The 16,068-nt window shown below is 47.2% G+C and overlaps 1 protein-coding gene across 1 annotated transcript in view; it reads left to right on the forward strand.

The window, feature by feature from the left end:
* CDK13 (cyclin dependent kinase 13) overlaps nt 1–16,068 on the forward strand; it is a 284,521-nt gene that overhangs the window by 70,182 nt on the left and 198,271 nt on the right. Inside the window, 2 exon segments of the mRNA XM_029589531.1 lie at nt 1,805–2,151; nt 2,154–2,397. Coding sequence (XP_029445391.1) covers nt 1,805–2,151; nt 2,154–2,397 — 591 coding nt within the window.

Genomic DNA, 16,068 nt, shown 5'->3' on the forward strand with positions numbered 1-16,068 from the left:
CGAGAGAGCATAGTAGAAATATCATCTTTGAGAGACTTTCCTCGCTCCAAATGACCTCAAATCTTCACCTATGTGTACTGTGCTGTTCTTACATCTCACTCTGCATGCAAAACTGGCCCCTAAACCACCACCACCACCTCACCTCAAGCTATTAGCTGGCCCTCCTATAGTGATATAAATAGTTGAATACTGTGAAGCTCTCCCCAGAGGCGCTCTCTTTACTCCACTCCCCAAGCCCAGAAATGGCAGAAATGCAATTTGCAATCTTTAATGCAAATTGCGCTAAGGCTGTTTCGGGCATATTGCACAGCTTTAAAACCAGGAAAAAGGTAGTTTATTTCTGGCGTTAAAAGCATGCAATATTGGCCTTCGTATTAATTGATCCCATCCAAACCCCTCCCCAATCCGCCTCCTCAAAAAATTTGTATTCGCACTGTGCAGTAACACGATTATCACATGCGTTATGGAGTTAACGTGTTATCGTGTACATTAACACCGTAACACATTTTGATGAGTGACCCCATAAGATGGAAGAAACTAACTTCACCGATGCTGGGCAGAAAGATCAGGCATTATTATTGTAAGTGTTCATAGCATAGTAGTACTCTGCTGCTTTAGCAGCAAACAGTTTCAGAGCTGAATTCAAAATGCTGCTGTTTTAACCTTACATTGTTAGTATAAATTGTATTTGATTTTGTGGTGATCTAAAGATCCTGCAGTATAAATAGCCATTTGATTCCTGAGCCAGATGTTGAGTGCTACCATACTTAGCATTATGTTTCAGGGGCATAGGAGGCAAGCTTGTGGGTTTAGACATGCCTGGAGGAGTGTTTCCAACCTTTTGAAGCCCAAGGCACATCTACCTTAATGAAAATGTTGTGTAGCACATCAGCCTCCATGGAGCAGTCAGTGTGGACATGGCGAAGACTCGTATGGCCAAAAGAAGAGCTAGGGAAGCGCTGAAGAACCAATCAGTCTCTCTTCAAAATGTTAAAACAAAGGGAGAGGGGTCCTGTGATGCATATGAATCCATCAGGAGAGATGCGCTGCTTTTATATAAAAGCGCAGGATAAGGAATAAGTTGGTGTGGTACATATTGCTGCATGTTGCTGCCAGAGCTCCTACTACCAATATTCAGAGTAGCTGCCTAGTTGTTAGAGCAATGGGCTGTGAACCAGGGAAACCAGGGTTCAAATCCTGCTGCCATTCCTTGTGACTTTGGACAAGTTGCTTCACCCTCCATTGCCTCAGATACGAACTTAGATTGTGAGCCCACTGCGGACAGGGAATTACCTACAGTTCCTGAATGTAATCTGCTTGGATGTGTCTGAAAAGCCGAATGTCTCATCCATTGCGCAGTGCATGCTCTCCCCATCTCACTTAGCTGGCAGGAAGAAGAGAAGGTACTGTGTGCTGCATGAAGTGGGGTTCAGTTATCCATTCCCTGCATGCTGTCCCTTAATTTTATGCTCTGGGACTCGTGCCGTAGCTAGGAAGAAAAGGCACACATGATTACACATACTCAGAACTCCTACATGTTTAAGAACCACCACTGATGTGTCTTGTTGCTTTGAAGTATTAAGAGCAGAGACCAGGTGCTGGCCTGGATCAGGAATGGTGACTATTCCATGGCACACCTGATCAGGTCTGAAGGTAAAACTAGTTAGAAAAATTACTTCTAGCGTAACCTTGAACCATCAGATTTCATGTTGATAGCTTGCAGAAAGTTGCCTGAAGTTATGTTGTATGTATAAAGATATTTTTCTTTCGATGTTTTGCCTAACTTCTACTTTTCCGTTTCAAGCAGGCGAACAGCCAAGTCACGAAGCAGAAGCCCTTATTCTTCTCGCCACTCAAGGTCTCGCAGCAGGCATAGGATGTCACGGTCTCGGAGTCGCCAATCCAGCATTTCTCCCAGCACATTGACATTAAAAAGTAGCCTGGCTGCAGAGCTGAACAAGAACAAAAAAGCTAGGGCAGCAGAGGCAGCCAAAGCCAGCGCTAAGGCTTCCAATTCCTCTACACCCACAAAGGGAAATGTGGACAGTGCACCTCCACCAAACAGCTTGAAGGAGACAAGGAAAGTGAAAGTGGAGCAAGTACCCTCCCCTTCCAACACTGGTGCTCCAAAAAACAGCAGAGCCAAAACAAAGCATCCCTTCAGGAGAGGAAGGAGGACACTGTACATGTGGACAAAAATGCCAATCAGGGAGCACGTAGAACAAAAGAGAGTAAACCAGCTACTATTAAAGAGGAACACATTGCGCCAAAAGAGAAGAGCAAAGTACATCCTGTAAGCACAGTAGCAGGCAAGGAGAAAGACAGGAATGTAGTACTATTGGCCTCAACATTGCCCCCCTTACCTCTGCCTCCAGTTCTTAACGAAGATGTTGACAGGTGAGCCATGAGGAATCCTCCTCAGAATGTTGGACTTTGCAGTGTATATTGTATATTCAATGGGAATCAGACTGCTGGAGTCCTTTAAAAAAAAAAAAAAAAAAATGGCTTCATAGTACAGTGCAGCACTTGTATGTTGGATATACAGCAGTAGAATGAAAACAAATTGGGAGCTGAAAGAAGCGCTAAAAGTACTTAACTAAAGATTCTCTTTTTGGAAGAGTGCTTGTAAGTACTCAGAGGCTTCCTTTTTCATTATCTTACAAAGGGAATAGTAGGCTCTCTGGCAAAGGGGGGAAAAGCTTATAAACAGCTGATGGTCTCTTGAGATCTACAGTAGATACTCATGTATACGTCGATCTCATGTATAAGTTGATAGTAACTTTTTGGGCCCCAAAATCAAGAGTTTCCTAGCGTGTAGCCAGATGGACTCAGGAGCAAGTGGGTATTGTGCTCTTCTGCTAGCCGATGGGAGACAGGTTTCAAAGCTGACGTCACTCTAGATGTACCCCTGCAGTAACTTCAGCTCTTCAGTATTTCTCAGTCTTCTAGAAGATGCAGACACTATCCTACACACTATAATAGTGTTAAGAATTACAGCAAAGAAGAAACAAAATTTACCTTAAAGAAGATCGAGCCCTGCTCTCCTGCGGTGATACCCACGGGTCCCTCCCCCAGTCGAGAATTCCTGAGGTGATTTCAGATAACCCTCAGAGATGTGCCTTGGTCCGGTAGCCGGTTTCCGGTGTGGACTTAGCCCCAGAGTGGCTGAAAGGCAGCAGGTGCAGAAACGAGCACGGCAGTGAAGGTAATTCCCTTTACCCCTGCAGCCGGAGACCAGCACACTATCAGTAAGCGCAGAGACCAGGTAAGGAAAAAAAAAATCTTTAAATTCAGGTCTCCATTCTCCAGAGCTTGGATTGCCATACCGAATTATTCTCCAGCAAGTTAAAAGGCAGCACCGATCGAGTTGAGCAGCCTTGGTTGGGCTAGGCCCTGATCTGGTGCAAGGGTCCACACACATGGAGACCCTCGGGAAGCGCCATCTTCCCTTCTTGATCGACGGTATGCGCAGGGCAAGCTGGGCGTTCGATGTGCCTAACTTGCGTGTGTCCAATACAGACACGTGCATAGCTGCATGCACAACTGGGCACCTCTGGGGCCCCCTACTCCAACTCCCCCTGGGATTAACATGGACCCAGGGGACCTTCTCGTGGTTGGAATTTTTCCAAGGGCTGCAAGCCTTCGTTCAGGTGCAATCAGCCATGGCTGCGCCCCAGGCTCAACCCCTGCCCGGAAGCACAAGATCCTCCTGGCCTGGCTCGGATGCCTTGAGACATGCTTCACCTAACCAAGAACTTCCCTGACAGGGACCCAGATACCTCAGATGATGAGGGTGACTCCCTGGAAGAAGGAGAAATCCCTCCAGGAATGGAACATCGAACCATGCTTCGCTTCTTCCACAAGGACGAATTACCAGCCCTTCTTTCCCAGATTCTGAAATCGCTGGGACCCTATGGTGGAACCAAAGAAGAACCCCATCTTGGTGTCCCTTCGTAAGGCCTCATGCTACTTTCCAATAATGGAAGCCATCCAGGAACTGATTGACCTGGAGTGGGATGCTCTGGAGGCCAGCTTCAAAGGGGGTCGGGCCTTGGAAGCCCTATACCCTCTAGAACCAGCGACCAGGGAACACCTGCGTTGCCCGAAAGTGGACGCTCTGGTCTGTGCCGTCTGAAAGCAAACAACGATTCCCATTGAGGGAGGGGGCTGCATTGAAGGATATGCTGGACAGACTATTGAAATCTATCCTTAAGCAGGCCTTCGACACAACAGCAATGATACTGCAGATGCTTCCTGCTGCGCACTAGTGGCACTTTCCTGCTTGCTTCTCTTGAGAGAGCCAAATAACTCTGGAATGTATACCGGTGAGACGATGGAACCTGCAGCAGCCTTCCTAATGGACACAAGCTCAGACCTGGGGTGCACCTCAGCCAGGGTTGTTGCCTCGGTAGTGGCAGGAGGAAGACAACTATGACTACGAAATTGGTCTGCGGACGCAACATCTAAATCGAATCTCACAAGAATGCCCTTTAAAGGATCTCTCTTGTTCGGAAGCGAATTGGAGAAGTTAGCCAGCAAGTGGGGAAAATTCCCAGTGCTTTGGCTACCGGAAGATAGGAGTAAAAGATCTCAACGTCCCTTCCCCAGAAGAACAAGGGCAGAGGCTTACAGCGTTTTAGACCCTACAGGAACTCGCAGTTCCAGGCACCTCGTCCCTCCAGAAGGTCCCACCCCTTTTGGAACTGATAGACCAAGAAGGGGACAGGCCCGGGGGCAGGCTTCAGCCGTGCTCCACAATGAGAATGGGCTGACCCATCCACAGGAAGAGGAGATAGGGGGTCGACTTGCCCTCTTCTACCAAAGATGGGTTGCGATAACGTCAAACAAATGGGTATTAAACATCATTCAAGAAGGTTACTCTCTGGAGTTCCACAGCATCCTTTGAGACAAATTTATGATGTCACCCTGCCTCTCCCACACCAAGAGACTGGCAGTAGAAACCACTCTAACAGGGCTACTCAATCTAGGCAATAACTCCGGTTCCCATGCCCCAACAAAATATAGGGCGCTATTGTATCTATTCTATCGTTCCCAAGAAGGAAGGATCTTTCCAGTCCATCTTGGATCTCAAGAACGCCAACCGTCATCTGCAGGTACTACACTTCCGCATGGAAACTCTTCGCTCCGTGACAATGGCACTACAACCGGGAGAGTTCCTAACCTCCCTGGACCTTTCCGAAGCCTACCTTCACATCCCTGTCCATCAGGATCACCAGCGCTTCCTGCGCTTTGTGATACTGGGTCACCATTACCAGTTCCGAGCACTACCCTTCGGCCTAGCAACCACCCCCAGAACCTTTACCAAAATCATGGTGGTCGTGGCAGCAACACTGAGGAAGGAAGGGATCTTGGTACACTCTTACCTGGACGACTGGCTGATCAGGGCAAAGTCTTTGGAAGAGAGCCGGCAGGTGACCAGCAGAGTCAAGAGCCTACTGCAGGAACTCGGTTGGGTCGTGAACACAGACAAGAGCAGTCTGCATCCCTCTCAATCGCTAGAGTACCTGGGGGCTCGTTTCAACACCAAACAGAACAGTCTTCCTCCCTCCTCCGAGGAGAAGGAAACTGATGGAACAATTACGACGATTGATTACCAATGCACAACCTAAGGCATGGGACTATCTTTAAGTCCTCAGCCTCATGGCATCAACCCTGGAGGTCGTCCCGTGGGCAAGGGCCCATATGCAACCGCTCCAGCGCTCCTTACTGTCACGATGAAACCCACTGTCTCAGGACTACTCAATTCCCTCCAACCACCAGCAGAAGTACGTTCTCAGCTCCGTTGGTGGCTACAGGAATACCACCTAAGCAGAGTAAGCCTATCCCCACTGAACTGGACCTTGCTCACCACGGATGCGAGGGTGGGGAGCCCACTGTCAGGAACTGTTGGCCCAGGGACAATGGAACATAAACCGCCTGGAAGCTCGATAAGTCAGACTAGTGTGCCTGCAATTCAGCCACAGACTCCAAGGCAAAGCAATTTGAGTAATGTTGGACAACGCAACAGTTGCTTACATCAACCACCAGGGAGGAACAAGGAGCCAGCAGATGTCTCTGGAGATAGACCCTCTGATGGCATGGGCGTAGATAAACCTACAAGGGATTTCGGCCTCCCACATCGCAGGAAAAGACAACGTCTCAGCAGACTTCCTCAGCAGACTTCCTCAGCAGAGAGAGCCTGGACCCGGGAGAATGGACGCTGTTGACCACAGCCTTCCAACTAATAGTAAATCACTGGGCCTCCCAGCCATGGATCTACTGACCACCCGTCTCAGTGCCCAAGTCCCCAGGTTCTTCAGCCGCAGATGAGACCCACACTCCCAAGGAATTGACACTCTTGTCCAGACTTGGCCAGAGGAAGACTTACTGTATGCCTTCCCTTCACTGGGTAAGGTCATCCACAAGATAGAACATCACAGGGGACTAGTTCTAGTGGCCCTGGATTGGCCAAGACGACCATGGTAGGCAGACATGCAAAGGCTCCTCGTGGGGAACCTTCTGTGCCTACCTCCACACAGGGACCTTCTCCGGCAGGGCCCGATTCTCCATGAAGATCCATCTCTATTCTCTCTTATGGTCTGGCCCTTGAGAGGACTCGCCTGAAGAAGCACGGTTACTCAAAGGCTGTGATTGACACCCTGCTCCGAGCGCGCGGATCTGGAGAGTATTCGAAGCCTGGTGTGAGGACCATAGGATACTCGCATCGGACAGCCAAGATTCTCATGATTCTGGAGTTCCCACAGGACGGTATGGAGAAGGGGTTGTCACTCAACTCCCTCAAGGTCCAAGTAACCGCACTGGCCTGCTTCAGAGCCGAAGTGGACGGTATCCGGATATCAACCCATATAGATTTGTCCCGCTTCCTGAAAGGGGTTAAACAACTCCGACCACCCTTAAAGTGGCCGGTGCCTCTATGGAATCTCAATCTAGTATTAGACTTCCTAGCTGGGGCTTCCTTCAGACCAACACGTGGTCTGTCACTATGCCTTTTAACATTGAAAATGGTATTCCTGGTGGCAATATGTTCAGCTTGTTGCATCTCCAAACTACAGGCACTATCCTGTTGGGAACTGTTCCTTAAGTTCACGCCTGGAACCATACAACTGCGCACTGTCCCCTCCTTCCTACCAAAAGTAGGTTTCTGAGTTTCACTTGAACCAAACCATCTCGCTACCGGATGAACATAAGGACTCTGAAGACTCACGCCGCCTTCACCATCTAAATGTCGTCAGACTCCTAGTGCGGTACCTAGAAAGATTGGAACTGGTGCGCAAAACGGACTTCTTGTTCATTCTTCACAGTGGGAAGAAACAAGGAGAAGTGGCCTCGCGGGTGACCATAGCCCGCTGGATCAAGGAAGTAATCAAGGCAACCTACATAGCGGCAGGGAAGCCCTTACCACTACAGGTTAAGGCTCATTCTACGAGGGCACAGGCAGTTTCTTGGGCAGAAACCAATCTACTGTTGCCTGCTGAGATCTGTCGGGCGGCAACGTGGTCCTCCATACACACCTTCTCCAGGTTCTACCGCCTGGATGTTCAAACCCGAGAAGACGCAGCCTTTGCAAGGGCAGTACTAAGTGGGCCATGGGCACCCTCCCGCCCTGTCCGGTAGTAGCTTTTGTACATCCCACTGGTTCTGAGTCCATCTGGCTACACGCTAGGAATGGAGAAATTACTTACCTGATAACTTTGTTTTCCTTAGTGTAGACAGATGGACTCAGCATCCCGTCCATGGCTGCCCCAGAAAAGGAGAACCTCTGATAGCAAACCTCGAGACTAAGCAAATACGGGTAAGCTGTGATCTACCCCTAGTTCAAGACACCCACAGTTTGTCCCCCAGGTGTCTGTGTTAATTGGTTGAGTGCACTGGTTTCCAAACTGGCGGTCTCCAGTTTGGAAATTAGTTGAACCAGTTCAAGTTTTAATCAAGTTATTTAAGCAAAGATATATCCACAATGGCTTTTCAAGGAGAATACTGAAGAGCTGAGGTTACTGCAGGTGTATTTCTAGAGTGACGTCCGCTTTGAAATCTGACTCAGTCTCCCAACTACTAGCAGAAGAGCACAATACCCACTGGTCCTGAGTCCATCTGTCTACACTAAGGAAAACAAAATTATCAGGTAAGTAACTTCTCCATTATCTGTCACCCATGGATAAGTCGAGGGTTAAACCTAGGGGGCTATCAAAATCCTTTCCTCCCTCCCTCGTGTCTATCCTTGCTGTCAGAATCCTTCTCTCCCTCCCCCATGGTTGCCTCTTCTGTCCTTGGTGGTCCAGGGGTGGAGGGCCCAGGAGCGATCAATTTTTTTTCATCAAAATTTCATTAAAGCAAACAAAAAAACACTCCAAAACCCGCCCCAATCCATTAAATATAAAGCCCCCCACCCGAGACTCATCCAGTCCCTGGTGGGTCCAGTGGGGGGCCCAGTAGCTATCTCCCGCTCCCAGGCCATTGGCTGCTGGGCCCTGTCACATGGTAGGGGCCATCCATTGCTCCCACCATATGACAGGAGCCAACCAATGGCACCGGTAGCCCCGGTCACATAAGGACAAAGGGACTGCTGGTGCCATTTTTATTACTGGTAACTGACGGCCCGGGAGCAGGAGATCACTCCAGGGCCCCCCCGCTGCACCACCGGGGGAGGGGGTAGACCTGTAGGGTGGGGGTCTTTATATTTAATTAAATTTGAAGGGTTGAGACTGGTTTTAGGGTGGCTTTTTTTTTTTTTTTTTTTACGAAATTTGACAAAAGAAAAAACTGCACAACTACCATAGACTGTGTGTATAAGTTGAGCCAGCTTTTTTGGGCTTATTTTCTGGCATAAATTTCTTGACTTATACAAGATATATACGGTAAGTAGATTGTTTCCATGCTAGTCATAAGTAGGGCTGGAAATTGCCCGAACGCCTGATTGTATAGTCCTAAAATTTTAATGCTGGCACCCAGTATCTAAAGTGAGGTGATCTGGTATATTATATCATGCATCCCTGCCCCACTTTGTGCCCAATGAGAAGCATCTGCAGCCAAGCATTGAAGAATAGCCTAGAGCTAATGCAGTCCTACCCGTTAAATGGCAGTATGGAAAAAGTCAATAAGTATCATCACATGCTCCAGGTCCTATGAAAGCTGCTCCATTCCCCCATCCTTTCCTTTCCCTTTCTGAGCTGGAAGTACACAGAGGAGGCAAAGGGAGATGCCATAGGGGTCCAAGAAATCTCATCCATTCTGTCCCTTTTCTGCAGCCAGCTTGCCAACTTCTCTATGGCCTGTAAAATGTGGAAGGGGCGTGGGTTTTTTCTTTTCAAGCCCTGTTCATAAAGCTCCATAGATAATCCTGATTGTTGAATGAACATTAAACTTAAACCTTCACTGAGAAGCTGTTTGGACAACAGCAGGACTGCGTGACATTTCTAGGATAGAATAGGGGAGACTATAGTTCTGTGATGGTTACCTTTTACCAGCTACGTGTTTTCTTTAGGTAGGCCAGGACACACTAGTGGGTTGTGCACTCCAACTAGCAGGTGGAGATGGAGAACAACTCCCCCCATGAAGTTCCTCTCATATAGCTCACCATAGACATCAGCCAGCCAGTATTTCTCTGTCTCCAGCAGGTGTTGGACATGCATCCTTGCTTATGGACTTCGGCCTGCCAGGATTGAACAGGCTGTCCTGACCTCCTGTGGTGATAACATTTGCTCCCTCCCTCAGGTGAGTGTCTGGTATGACAGGACAGGAGTGAGGTGAAGGCTGGTGCCTTAGCCCTTCTCCTGATAAGAGGTAGAGTTCCTGAAGCGAGTGGGTAGGATAAGGGAACCTTGGGCTCAGCCCTGTTGATTTCTCTCTGCCTCTCCTATCTGTTTTGACCTTTCTACTGCCTGATCCCTGCCCTGGCGTTTCTCTGCTGTTCTGCCTTATTTTATTGTGAGCATAGCAAATAAAGTTAAAACAAAAAAACCCCCGTGCCGGCAGAGTTTGCTGCAGCGATTGCACACAGAGCAGGGGCAGGAATTAGAGGACTACTTTGGGCTGTGTTGAGTGCTGGGGCCGAGATGCTGTTTTTGAGCCAGCTGGAGTGCCTTGGCAGGAAAATCAGGTGGCAGGCACCATTTTGGAGATTTAGTAATACTGTTGAGTGCGCAGGGGAGAGCAGCATGGGAAAAAGCTGTGCATCTGCTCTGCCCGTCATGAGGGTGATTAGCACCAGGAGATCGCTGAGCATATTTGCCAGAAATGCGTGGGGGCTCAAGGGGATCACTCTGCAGGGGAGTTTGTCCCTGCAGGGACTTCAGGAACTACAGATTCTTAGAGAAATGTGGTTACTGTCCCTCCTTGGGGAGGTGAGGTGTCTTCCCTGCAGCCTCTTATGCCAATACCCACGGGAGTGAGCTCAGAAGGGGCTTTCCTTACTAAGACAATGGATCTTTCTACCCTGTCAATGGTTGAATTTTTTTAAAGGACTGTAGGCCTTTTGTAAAAGGCAGGAAGGGCCCTGGATGGAATCTTGAATGTTCACATCAGCAATTTCCCTCCTCGAGATCGTGGAAGCGATAAAATGATTTGTTCCCCCCCCCCCCCCCGATGGGTGAAGCAGATTGAAGTGTGCTGGGGGAGAAGGTGAGGTCACGGATCTATCAGACGCCAGGAAGAGTCGGGATACTTGATGGATCCTGACTAGGCATTTTTGGAGGAGGGAGAGATTCCTCCAGATGCACAGCTGCACAGGACAATACTTCGGCTTTTTCATGGAGATGAAATGTTGGATTTGATTTTACAGACCTTGAAGGCCCTTGGTTGTGAGATGGCCTTGCCGTCAGCGGCTCAGGATCCGAAGCAGAATCCTGTGATGATTAGTTTGTGAAAGGTATCCTGGTTTTTTCCTCTGCATGAGGCTTTCAGGCATTTTGATGTGAAATGGAGTTCTCCTGATGCTAATTTTAAAGAGGGTCACTTGCTAGTGGGTTTGTACCCTATGGATTCTAAAGCTAGGGAGCAGCTCCACATTCCCAAGATAAACGCCCTGGATGGTGCAGTGACCAAACGATTCACCATTCCTGTGGAAGGATGTGTGGTATTAAGATGCCCAGGATTGTTAAACTGAGGCAATTTTGAAACAGGCCTTTAAGGCAGTGACCATGAATCTTCAAATATCTGCATGCTGTTTTATGGTGGCCAGGGCCGGATTACAATTGGCCCAGAAAGCTCAGGAGGTGTTGGGCAAGAATGGCCCTCACCTGGAACTGGTAGCTGCGTTCTTGTCAGATGCAGGATATGATTTGGCTTGTATCGCTGCTCGGGGGGAGGCTTTGATTGCAGCCCAAAGACTCCTCTGGCTGCAGACCTAGTCCGCTGATATTTCAAAGTCCAATCTCACCAAATTGGCTTTTAAAGGCTGCTTATTTGGGGAGGAGTGAGAAAAGATGGTGGATCAATGGGGAGACTCCAAATTTCCTCAATTAACTGAAGATAGGAAGTCAACTCCCTGGTTTTTGTCAGCAAAAGGGCAATTTTGAACACCCAGCATTTGCGCTCATCCAGAGGTTCGAGTAATCTGAGATCCCTCTCCTTTACCAGGTCTCGGTCCTTTTGGGCAAAAAAGCAGAGTAAAATTGGTGCCTCCAGCTCCAGAGCTCCTCGATCCTCCATTGATGTTTTGGGGATCCATCCTTCCGGTTCCAGATATAGGTAGCCACTTGACTGAATTTTATCGGAGGTAGGCCCACATCAGTAGTGTGTGACAGGTATGCCGTGGAACTTATCTGTCCTCTGACACTTTTATGGTTTCCCCTTGCCAACTGTAGAAAAGTGGACAGCGGTTCAGGCCACATTGCAGAAGCTGCTCGCTCTGAAGGCTGTGATGCCGGTTCCAAAGGATCAGGAAGGCACAGGCCATTATTCCATTTACTTCGTGGTTCCCAAGAAACGAGGGCTGCATTCAATCTATTCTAGATCTTAAAGGGGGTCAGTCGAGCCTTTCGGGTTACCCATTTTCAAATGGAAACCTTAAGGTCAGTCGTGTGGAGGTACAGAGAGGAGAGTTTCTTACTTTTCTGGACCTCTCGGAAGTGTACCTACACATTCCAGTTCACAAACTGCATCAGCATTACTTGCACTTTGCGGTTTTAGGCCACCATTACCAGTTTCAGGCATTGACTTTTGGTTTGTCCATGGTGCCCAGGACCTTTTTCAAAGGTGGTGGCTGTGGCTGTGTGGCTCTCCGCAAGGAGGGAATTCTGGTTCATCTGTATTTGGACGACTGATTAATCCGAACCAAGTCAGATGTGAAGTCAGGTGGTTCAGTTGCTGCAGCACCTGGGATGTGTAGTGAATTTGGCCAAGAGCAGCCTGCAGCCATCTCAGGTTCTGGAGCATCTGGATGTCCAGCTAATTATGGCTCATGGCAAGGTATTCCTTCCAGAACATTCAGAAGATCTGGTGGTAATTCCGAGCCCTGAGATCAGTGGTCTCTCCATCTGTGTGGTCATACCTACAGATACTGGGATCTATGGCATCCTCTGCAGAGGTCCTTTCTGGCCTGCTGGAGTCCTCATTCTCAAGAGCACAATGTACCATTGACCTTGCTGCTGGAAGTGAGATAAGTTACACTAGTACCATCTGGAGAAAGGAATGGAGTTGGAGACTCCTGATTGGTTGGTAGTCACTACAAATGTGAATCCTCAGGGTTGGGGAACTCACTGTCAGGAGCTAGTAGCACAGGGACAGTGGGCTCCTGAAGAAGCATCTTGGTCCAACTGGCTGGAAGCCCGAGCAATTCGGTCCAGTTGGTAGGGAAAGCGGTGAAAATGTCTGACAACATGACAGCGATGGTCTACATAAGTCAAGGGGGGGGGGGGGGGGGGGGATTTGGAGTTGGCAAGTCTCTCAGGAAATGGATCTCCTTCCGTGGGTAGAACAGCATTTATTGGCAATTGTTGGCTTTTGATATAGTAGGGGTCGACAAGCTACATATGGACTGTCATCACAAGTTGGATTTAGGAGAATGGGAATTGGTTTCCAAAGTGTTTTGACTCATCATGGAGTGATGGGGTTGTCCCTTTCTTGATCTGATGGCGAGTCGCAAAAACATGAAAGTGGATCATTTTTACTATCTGATCTGGGATGTTCTAGCACTCGGAGTGGATGTGTTGCTTCGGTCTTGGCCACGGGGCATGATTGTTTCCACTGTTACTATAGAAGATAACACTGCATCCAGGCTTGGTGCTCCTGGTCACCCCGGATTGGCAGTGCAGGCCGTGGTACATGGATCTGTCTACTGGCAGAAGATCCATGGCAGCTCCCACTGTTTGGGGGTTTCTGCGGCAGTGTCTGGTATTTCATGACAATCCAGGTTGGTTTTGTCTTACAGTTTGGCCCTTGAGAGGGCTAGACTGTTGAACCAAGGGTATTCAGGTCCAGTGGTGGAAACTTTCACGTGTGAGTTTTCCATCTCTTTAGCCTATATCTGCTCTGGCGGGTCTCTGAACATTGGTATCAGCATCTATTCCTTTGATCTTAATGTTTTTGCAGGAAGGTCTGAGTAAAGATTTGGCCTTGAACATGCTCAAGGTGAAGGTGGCTGCTATAGCTTATCAGGGACATATTCAGGAGAGGCCCCTTCACATTCAGTTGTCTAGATTTCTGAGGGCTCTGAAGCACCTTAGATCCCCCTTGCATTTCCCAGTGCCTTTGTGGGATCTGAATCTGGTTCTTTCCTTTTTGGCAGGTCTGACCTTTCATCCTCTGCGGGGTATTTCCTTGTGGTTGTTGACCCTGAAGACTGTGTTTCTGGCCTCTTATTTCTTCGGTGAGGCAGATTTCGGAATTGCAAGTCTTTTCATTTAGAGAACCCTTTTTGGTTATCAAGCAGGATAGGATCCATTTAAGGACCATACCTGCTTTTCTTCTGAAAGTGTTTTCAGATTTCCATTTGTATCAGTCAGTTTTTCTATCATCTTTGATTAGGGGTTTTGATGGACAGGAATTCAGCAAATTGTGGCCTTTGGTTTTGTGTGGCATTTATTGCGTTATCTGGAGGTTACCAATGTCTTTCGTAAAATGTCTCTGCTCTTTCTCCTTCACCGTGGAGTGAAGAAGGGGGAGGTGGCCTCTTATGCCATAGGGGCTTGATGGATTAAGAAAGTGGTGACAGCGGCCTATGTGAATACTGGAAAAACCTGTTCCAAAGCAGATAAGAGTGCATTCAACTTGGGTGGAGGCTGTTTCCTGGGTGGAATTGCATTTGCTTTCTCGGGCAGAGATCTGAGAGTGGCGACATGGTCTTCCTTGCATATGTTTGTCAGATAATATCTGTTAGTTCTGACTGTGTGGGATGACTCGTCCTTTGCTACGACAGTTCCGCTTGGGCCTCAGGCAGCCTCTTGCCCTTCTGGGGAGTTGTTTTGATACATTCCACTGGCATGGACTGGCTTACCTGGATGAAGGGGAAGGGTAAAATTACTTACCTGATAATTTCCTTTCCTTGAAGTAGGGCAAGCCAATCCACCATCCACCCTGGGACTGCCTTGAGGCGGTTGACTTTCTTCTGTTTTGTGAGATCCTTATTAAGGAATGTATTCTATTGTGAGGATCTCGCATGCACGTGGAATGGTACTGTACCTGGTAAGTGAGTTTCATTCTGCGATATTTGTTGTACAGTTTTCCTATGTGATTATTGTTGGTGGAGCTGAGTCTGGTGGAGCTGAGTCCAGTGTTCCATTATGTTTAAAAAAAAAAAAAAAAAGGATTATATGATGGAAAAATATTCTTTTGAATGATTATTGGAGGATGCAATAACGTTTAAGTGGTTTAGTGTTCACAGTGGCTTTTGGAAAAAAAATACTGGCTGGCTGATGTCTCTGGTGAGCTATATGAGAGGGGATGTCAGCGAGTCATTGTTCTGTCTCCATCTGCTGGTTGGAGTGCACAACCCACTGGTGTGGACTGGCTTGCCCTACTTCGAGGAAAGAAAATGATCAGGTAGGAAGTAATTTCACTTTATTCTTTGAAATTTGTTTGGAGATGAGTTTTATTCTTGACCATAATTTGTCAAGTCTTTACATTGGTCAGCATCATCTTTTGTCATCCTTCTAGATGTATCATATAACTAAATGAACTCACTGGTGTACCCAAAATGACCAGTAATCAAAATGCAAATATACACCCTCCTGTTTTATGTGAAAAAGTCATTGATTTTTTTTTTTACTTTAATAATTTTATTTGCCTTTCAATCTTTTATTCCTTCTTAATACAAAATCCATATGTAACCACACACAACAGTGGGGTATATATTTGCATTTTGACCCTACTAGATGTGACATTAAAATACAAAAATCCTGAGAATCCGTTTCATCAAAAAAAAAAAAAGCACAATGTGATAGAAATCCGGTGACCAAGCAGCCAACTGCTGTCAGAAATTTCCAGCAGTAGGTGGCCATATCACAAAACCTCAACTGTACTATGGTAAAACTCTAGTGGCCAGTTGCTAATGATAACCATAAAAACAAATTTATTCACTAGGTTTCATCTGTACCTGGCCCATTGATCACCATCTTAAATGAGATTTTGATCTCACACAATAAAACTCTACTTTGCCCATTGCTAAGTAAAGCTCCCTAAACAAGAGAATGGTTCTTGGCACATTAGGCACAGTACCAGTGCACATACTGTATAGCAATATAAATGAAGCGAAGGTGTGAGACATGACATTTTTACAGTGAAGTGAGATGGCCTAGCTGATGACGAATACATATTCTATGTTAATTCATATAGGAGGTCCAGGCTTTCTGTTGTGGTAGCAACCATTTCCAGTTCGTAAACTATATATTTTTAACTCGGGAGAAGCCCATGCAGTTCATTTAGGACTGCATTCCTTATAGCTTTCATCCTTTTTTCACTTTATTTTATTTTAAGATTAAAAAAAAAAATTATTTTCCTCCAACTAAATCCTGTTATAAGTAAAATTGAAGACTTGGACAAACAAGTTAAAATGTTACCAGAGGAAAATATTAAAGAACGTGTTATGGAGTCGGTACGACAAAGTATTGGGAA

This window comes from Rhinatrema bivittatum, chromosome 2 (assembly GCF_901001135.1).
Source record: "Rhinatrema bivittatum chromosome 2, aRhiBiv1.1, whole genome shotgun sequence".
Lineage (NCBI taxonomy): Eukaryota > Metazoa > Chordata > Amphibia > Gymnophiona > Rhinatrematidae > Rhinatrema > Rhinatrema bivittatum.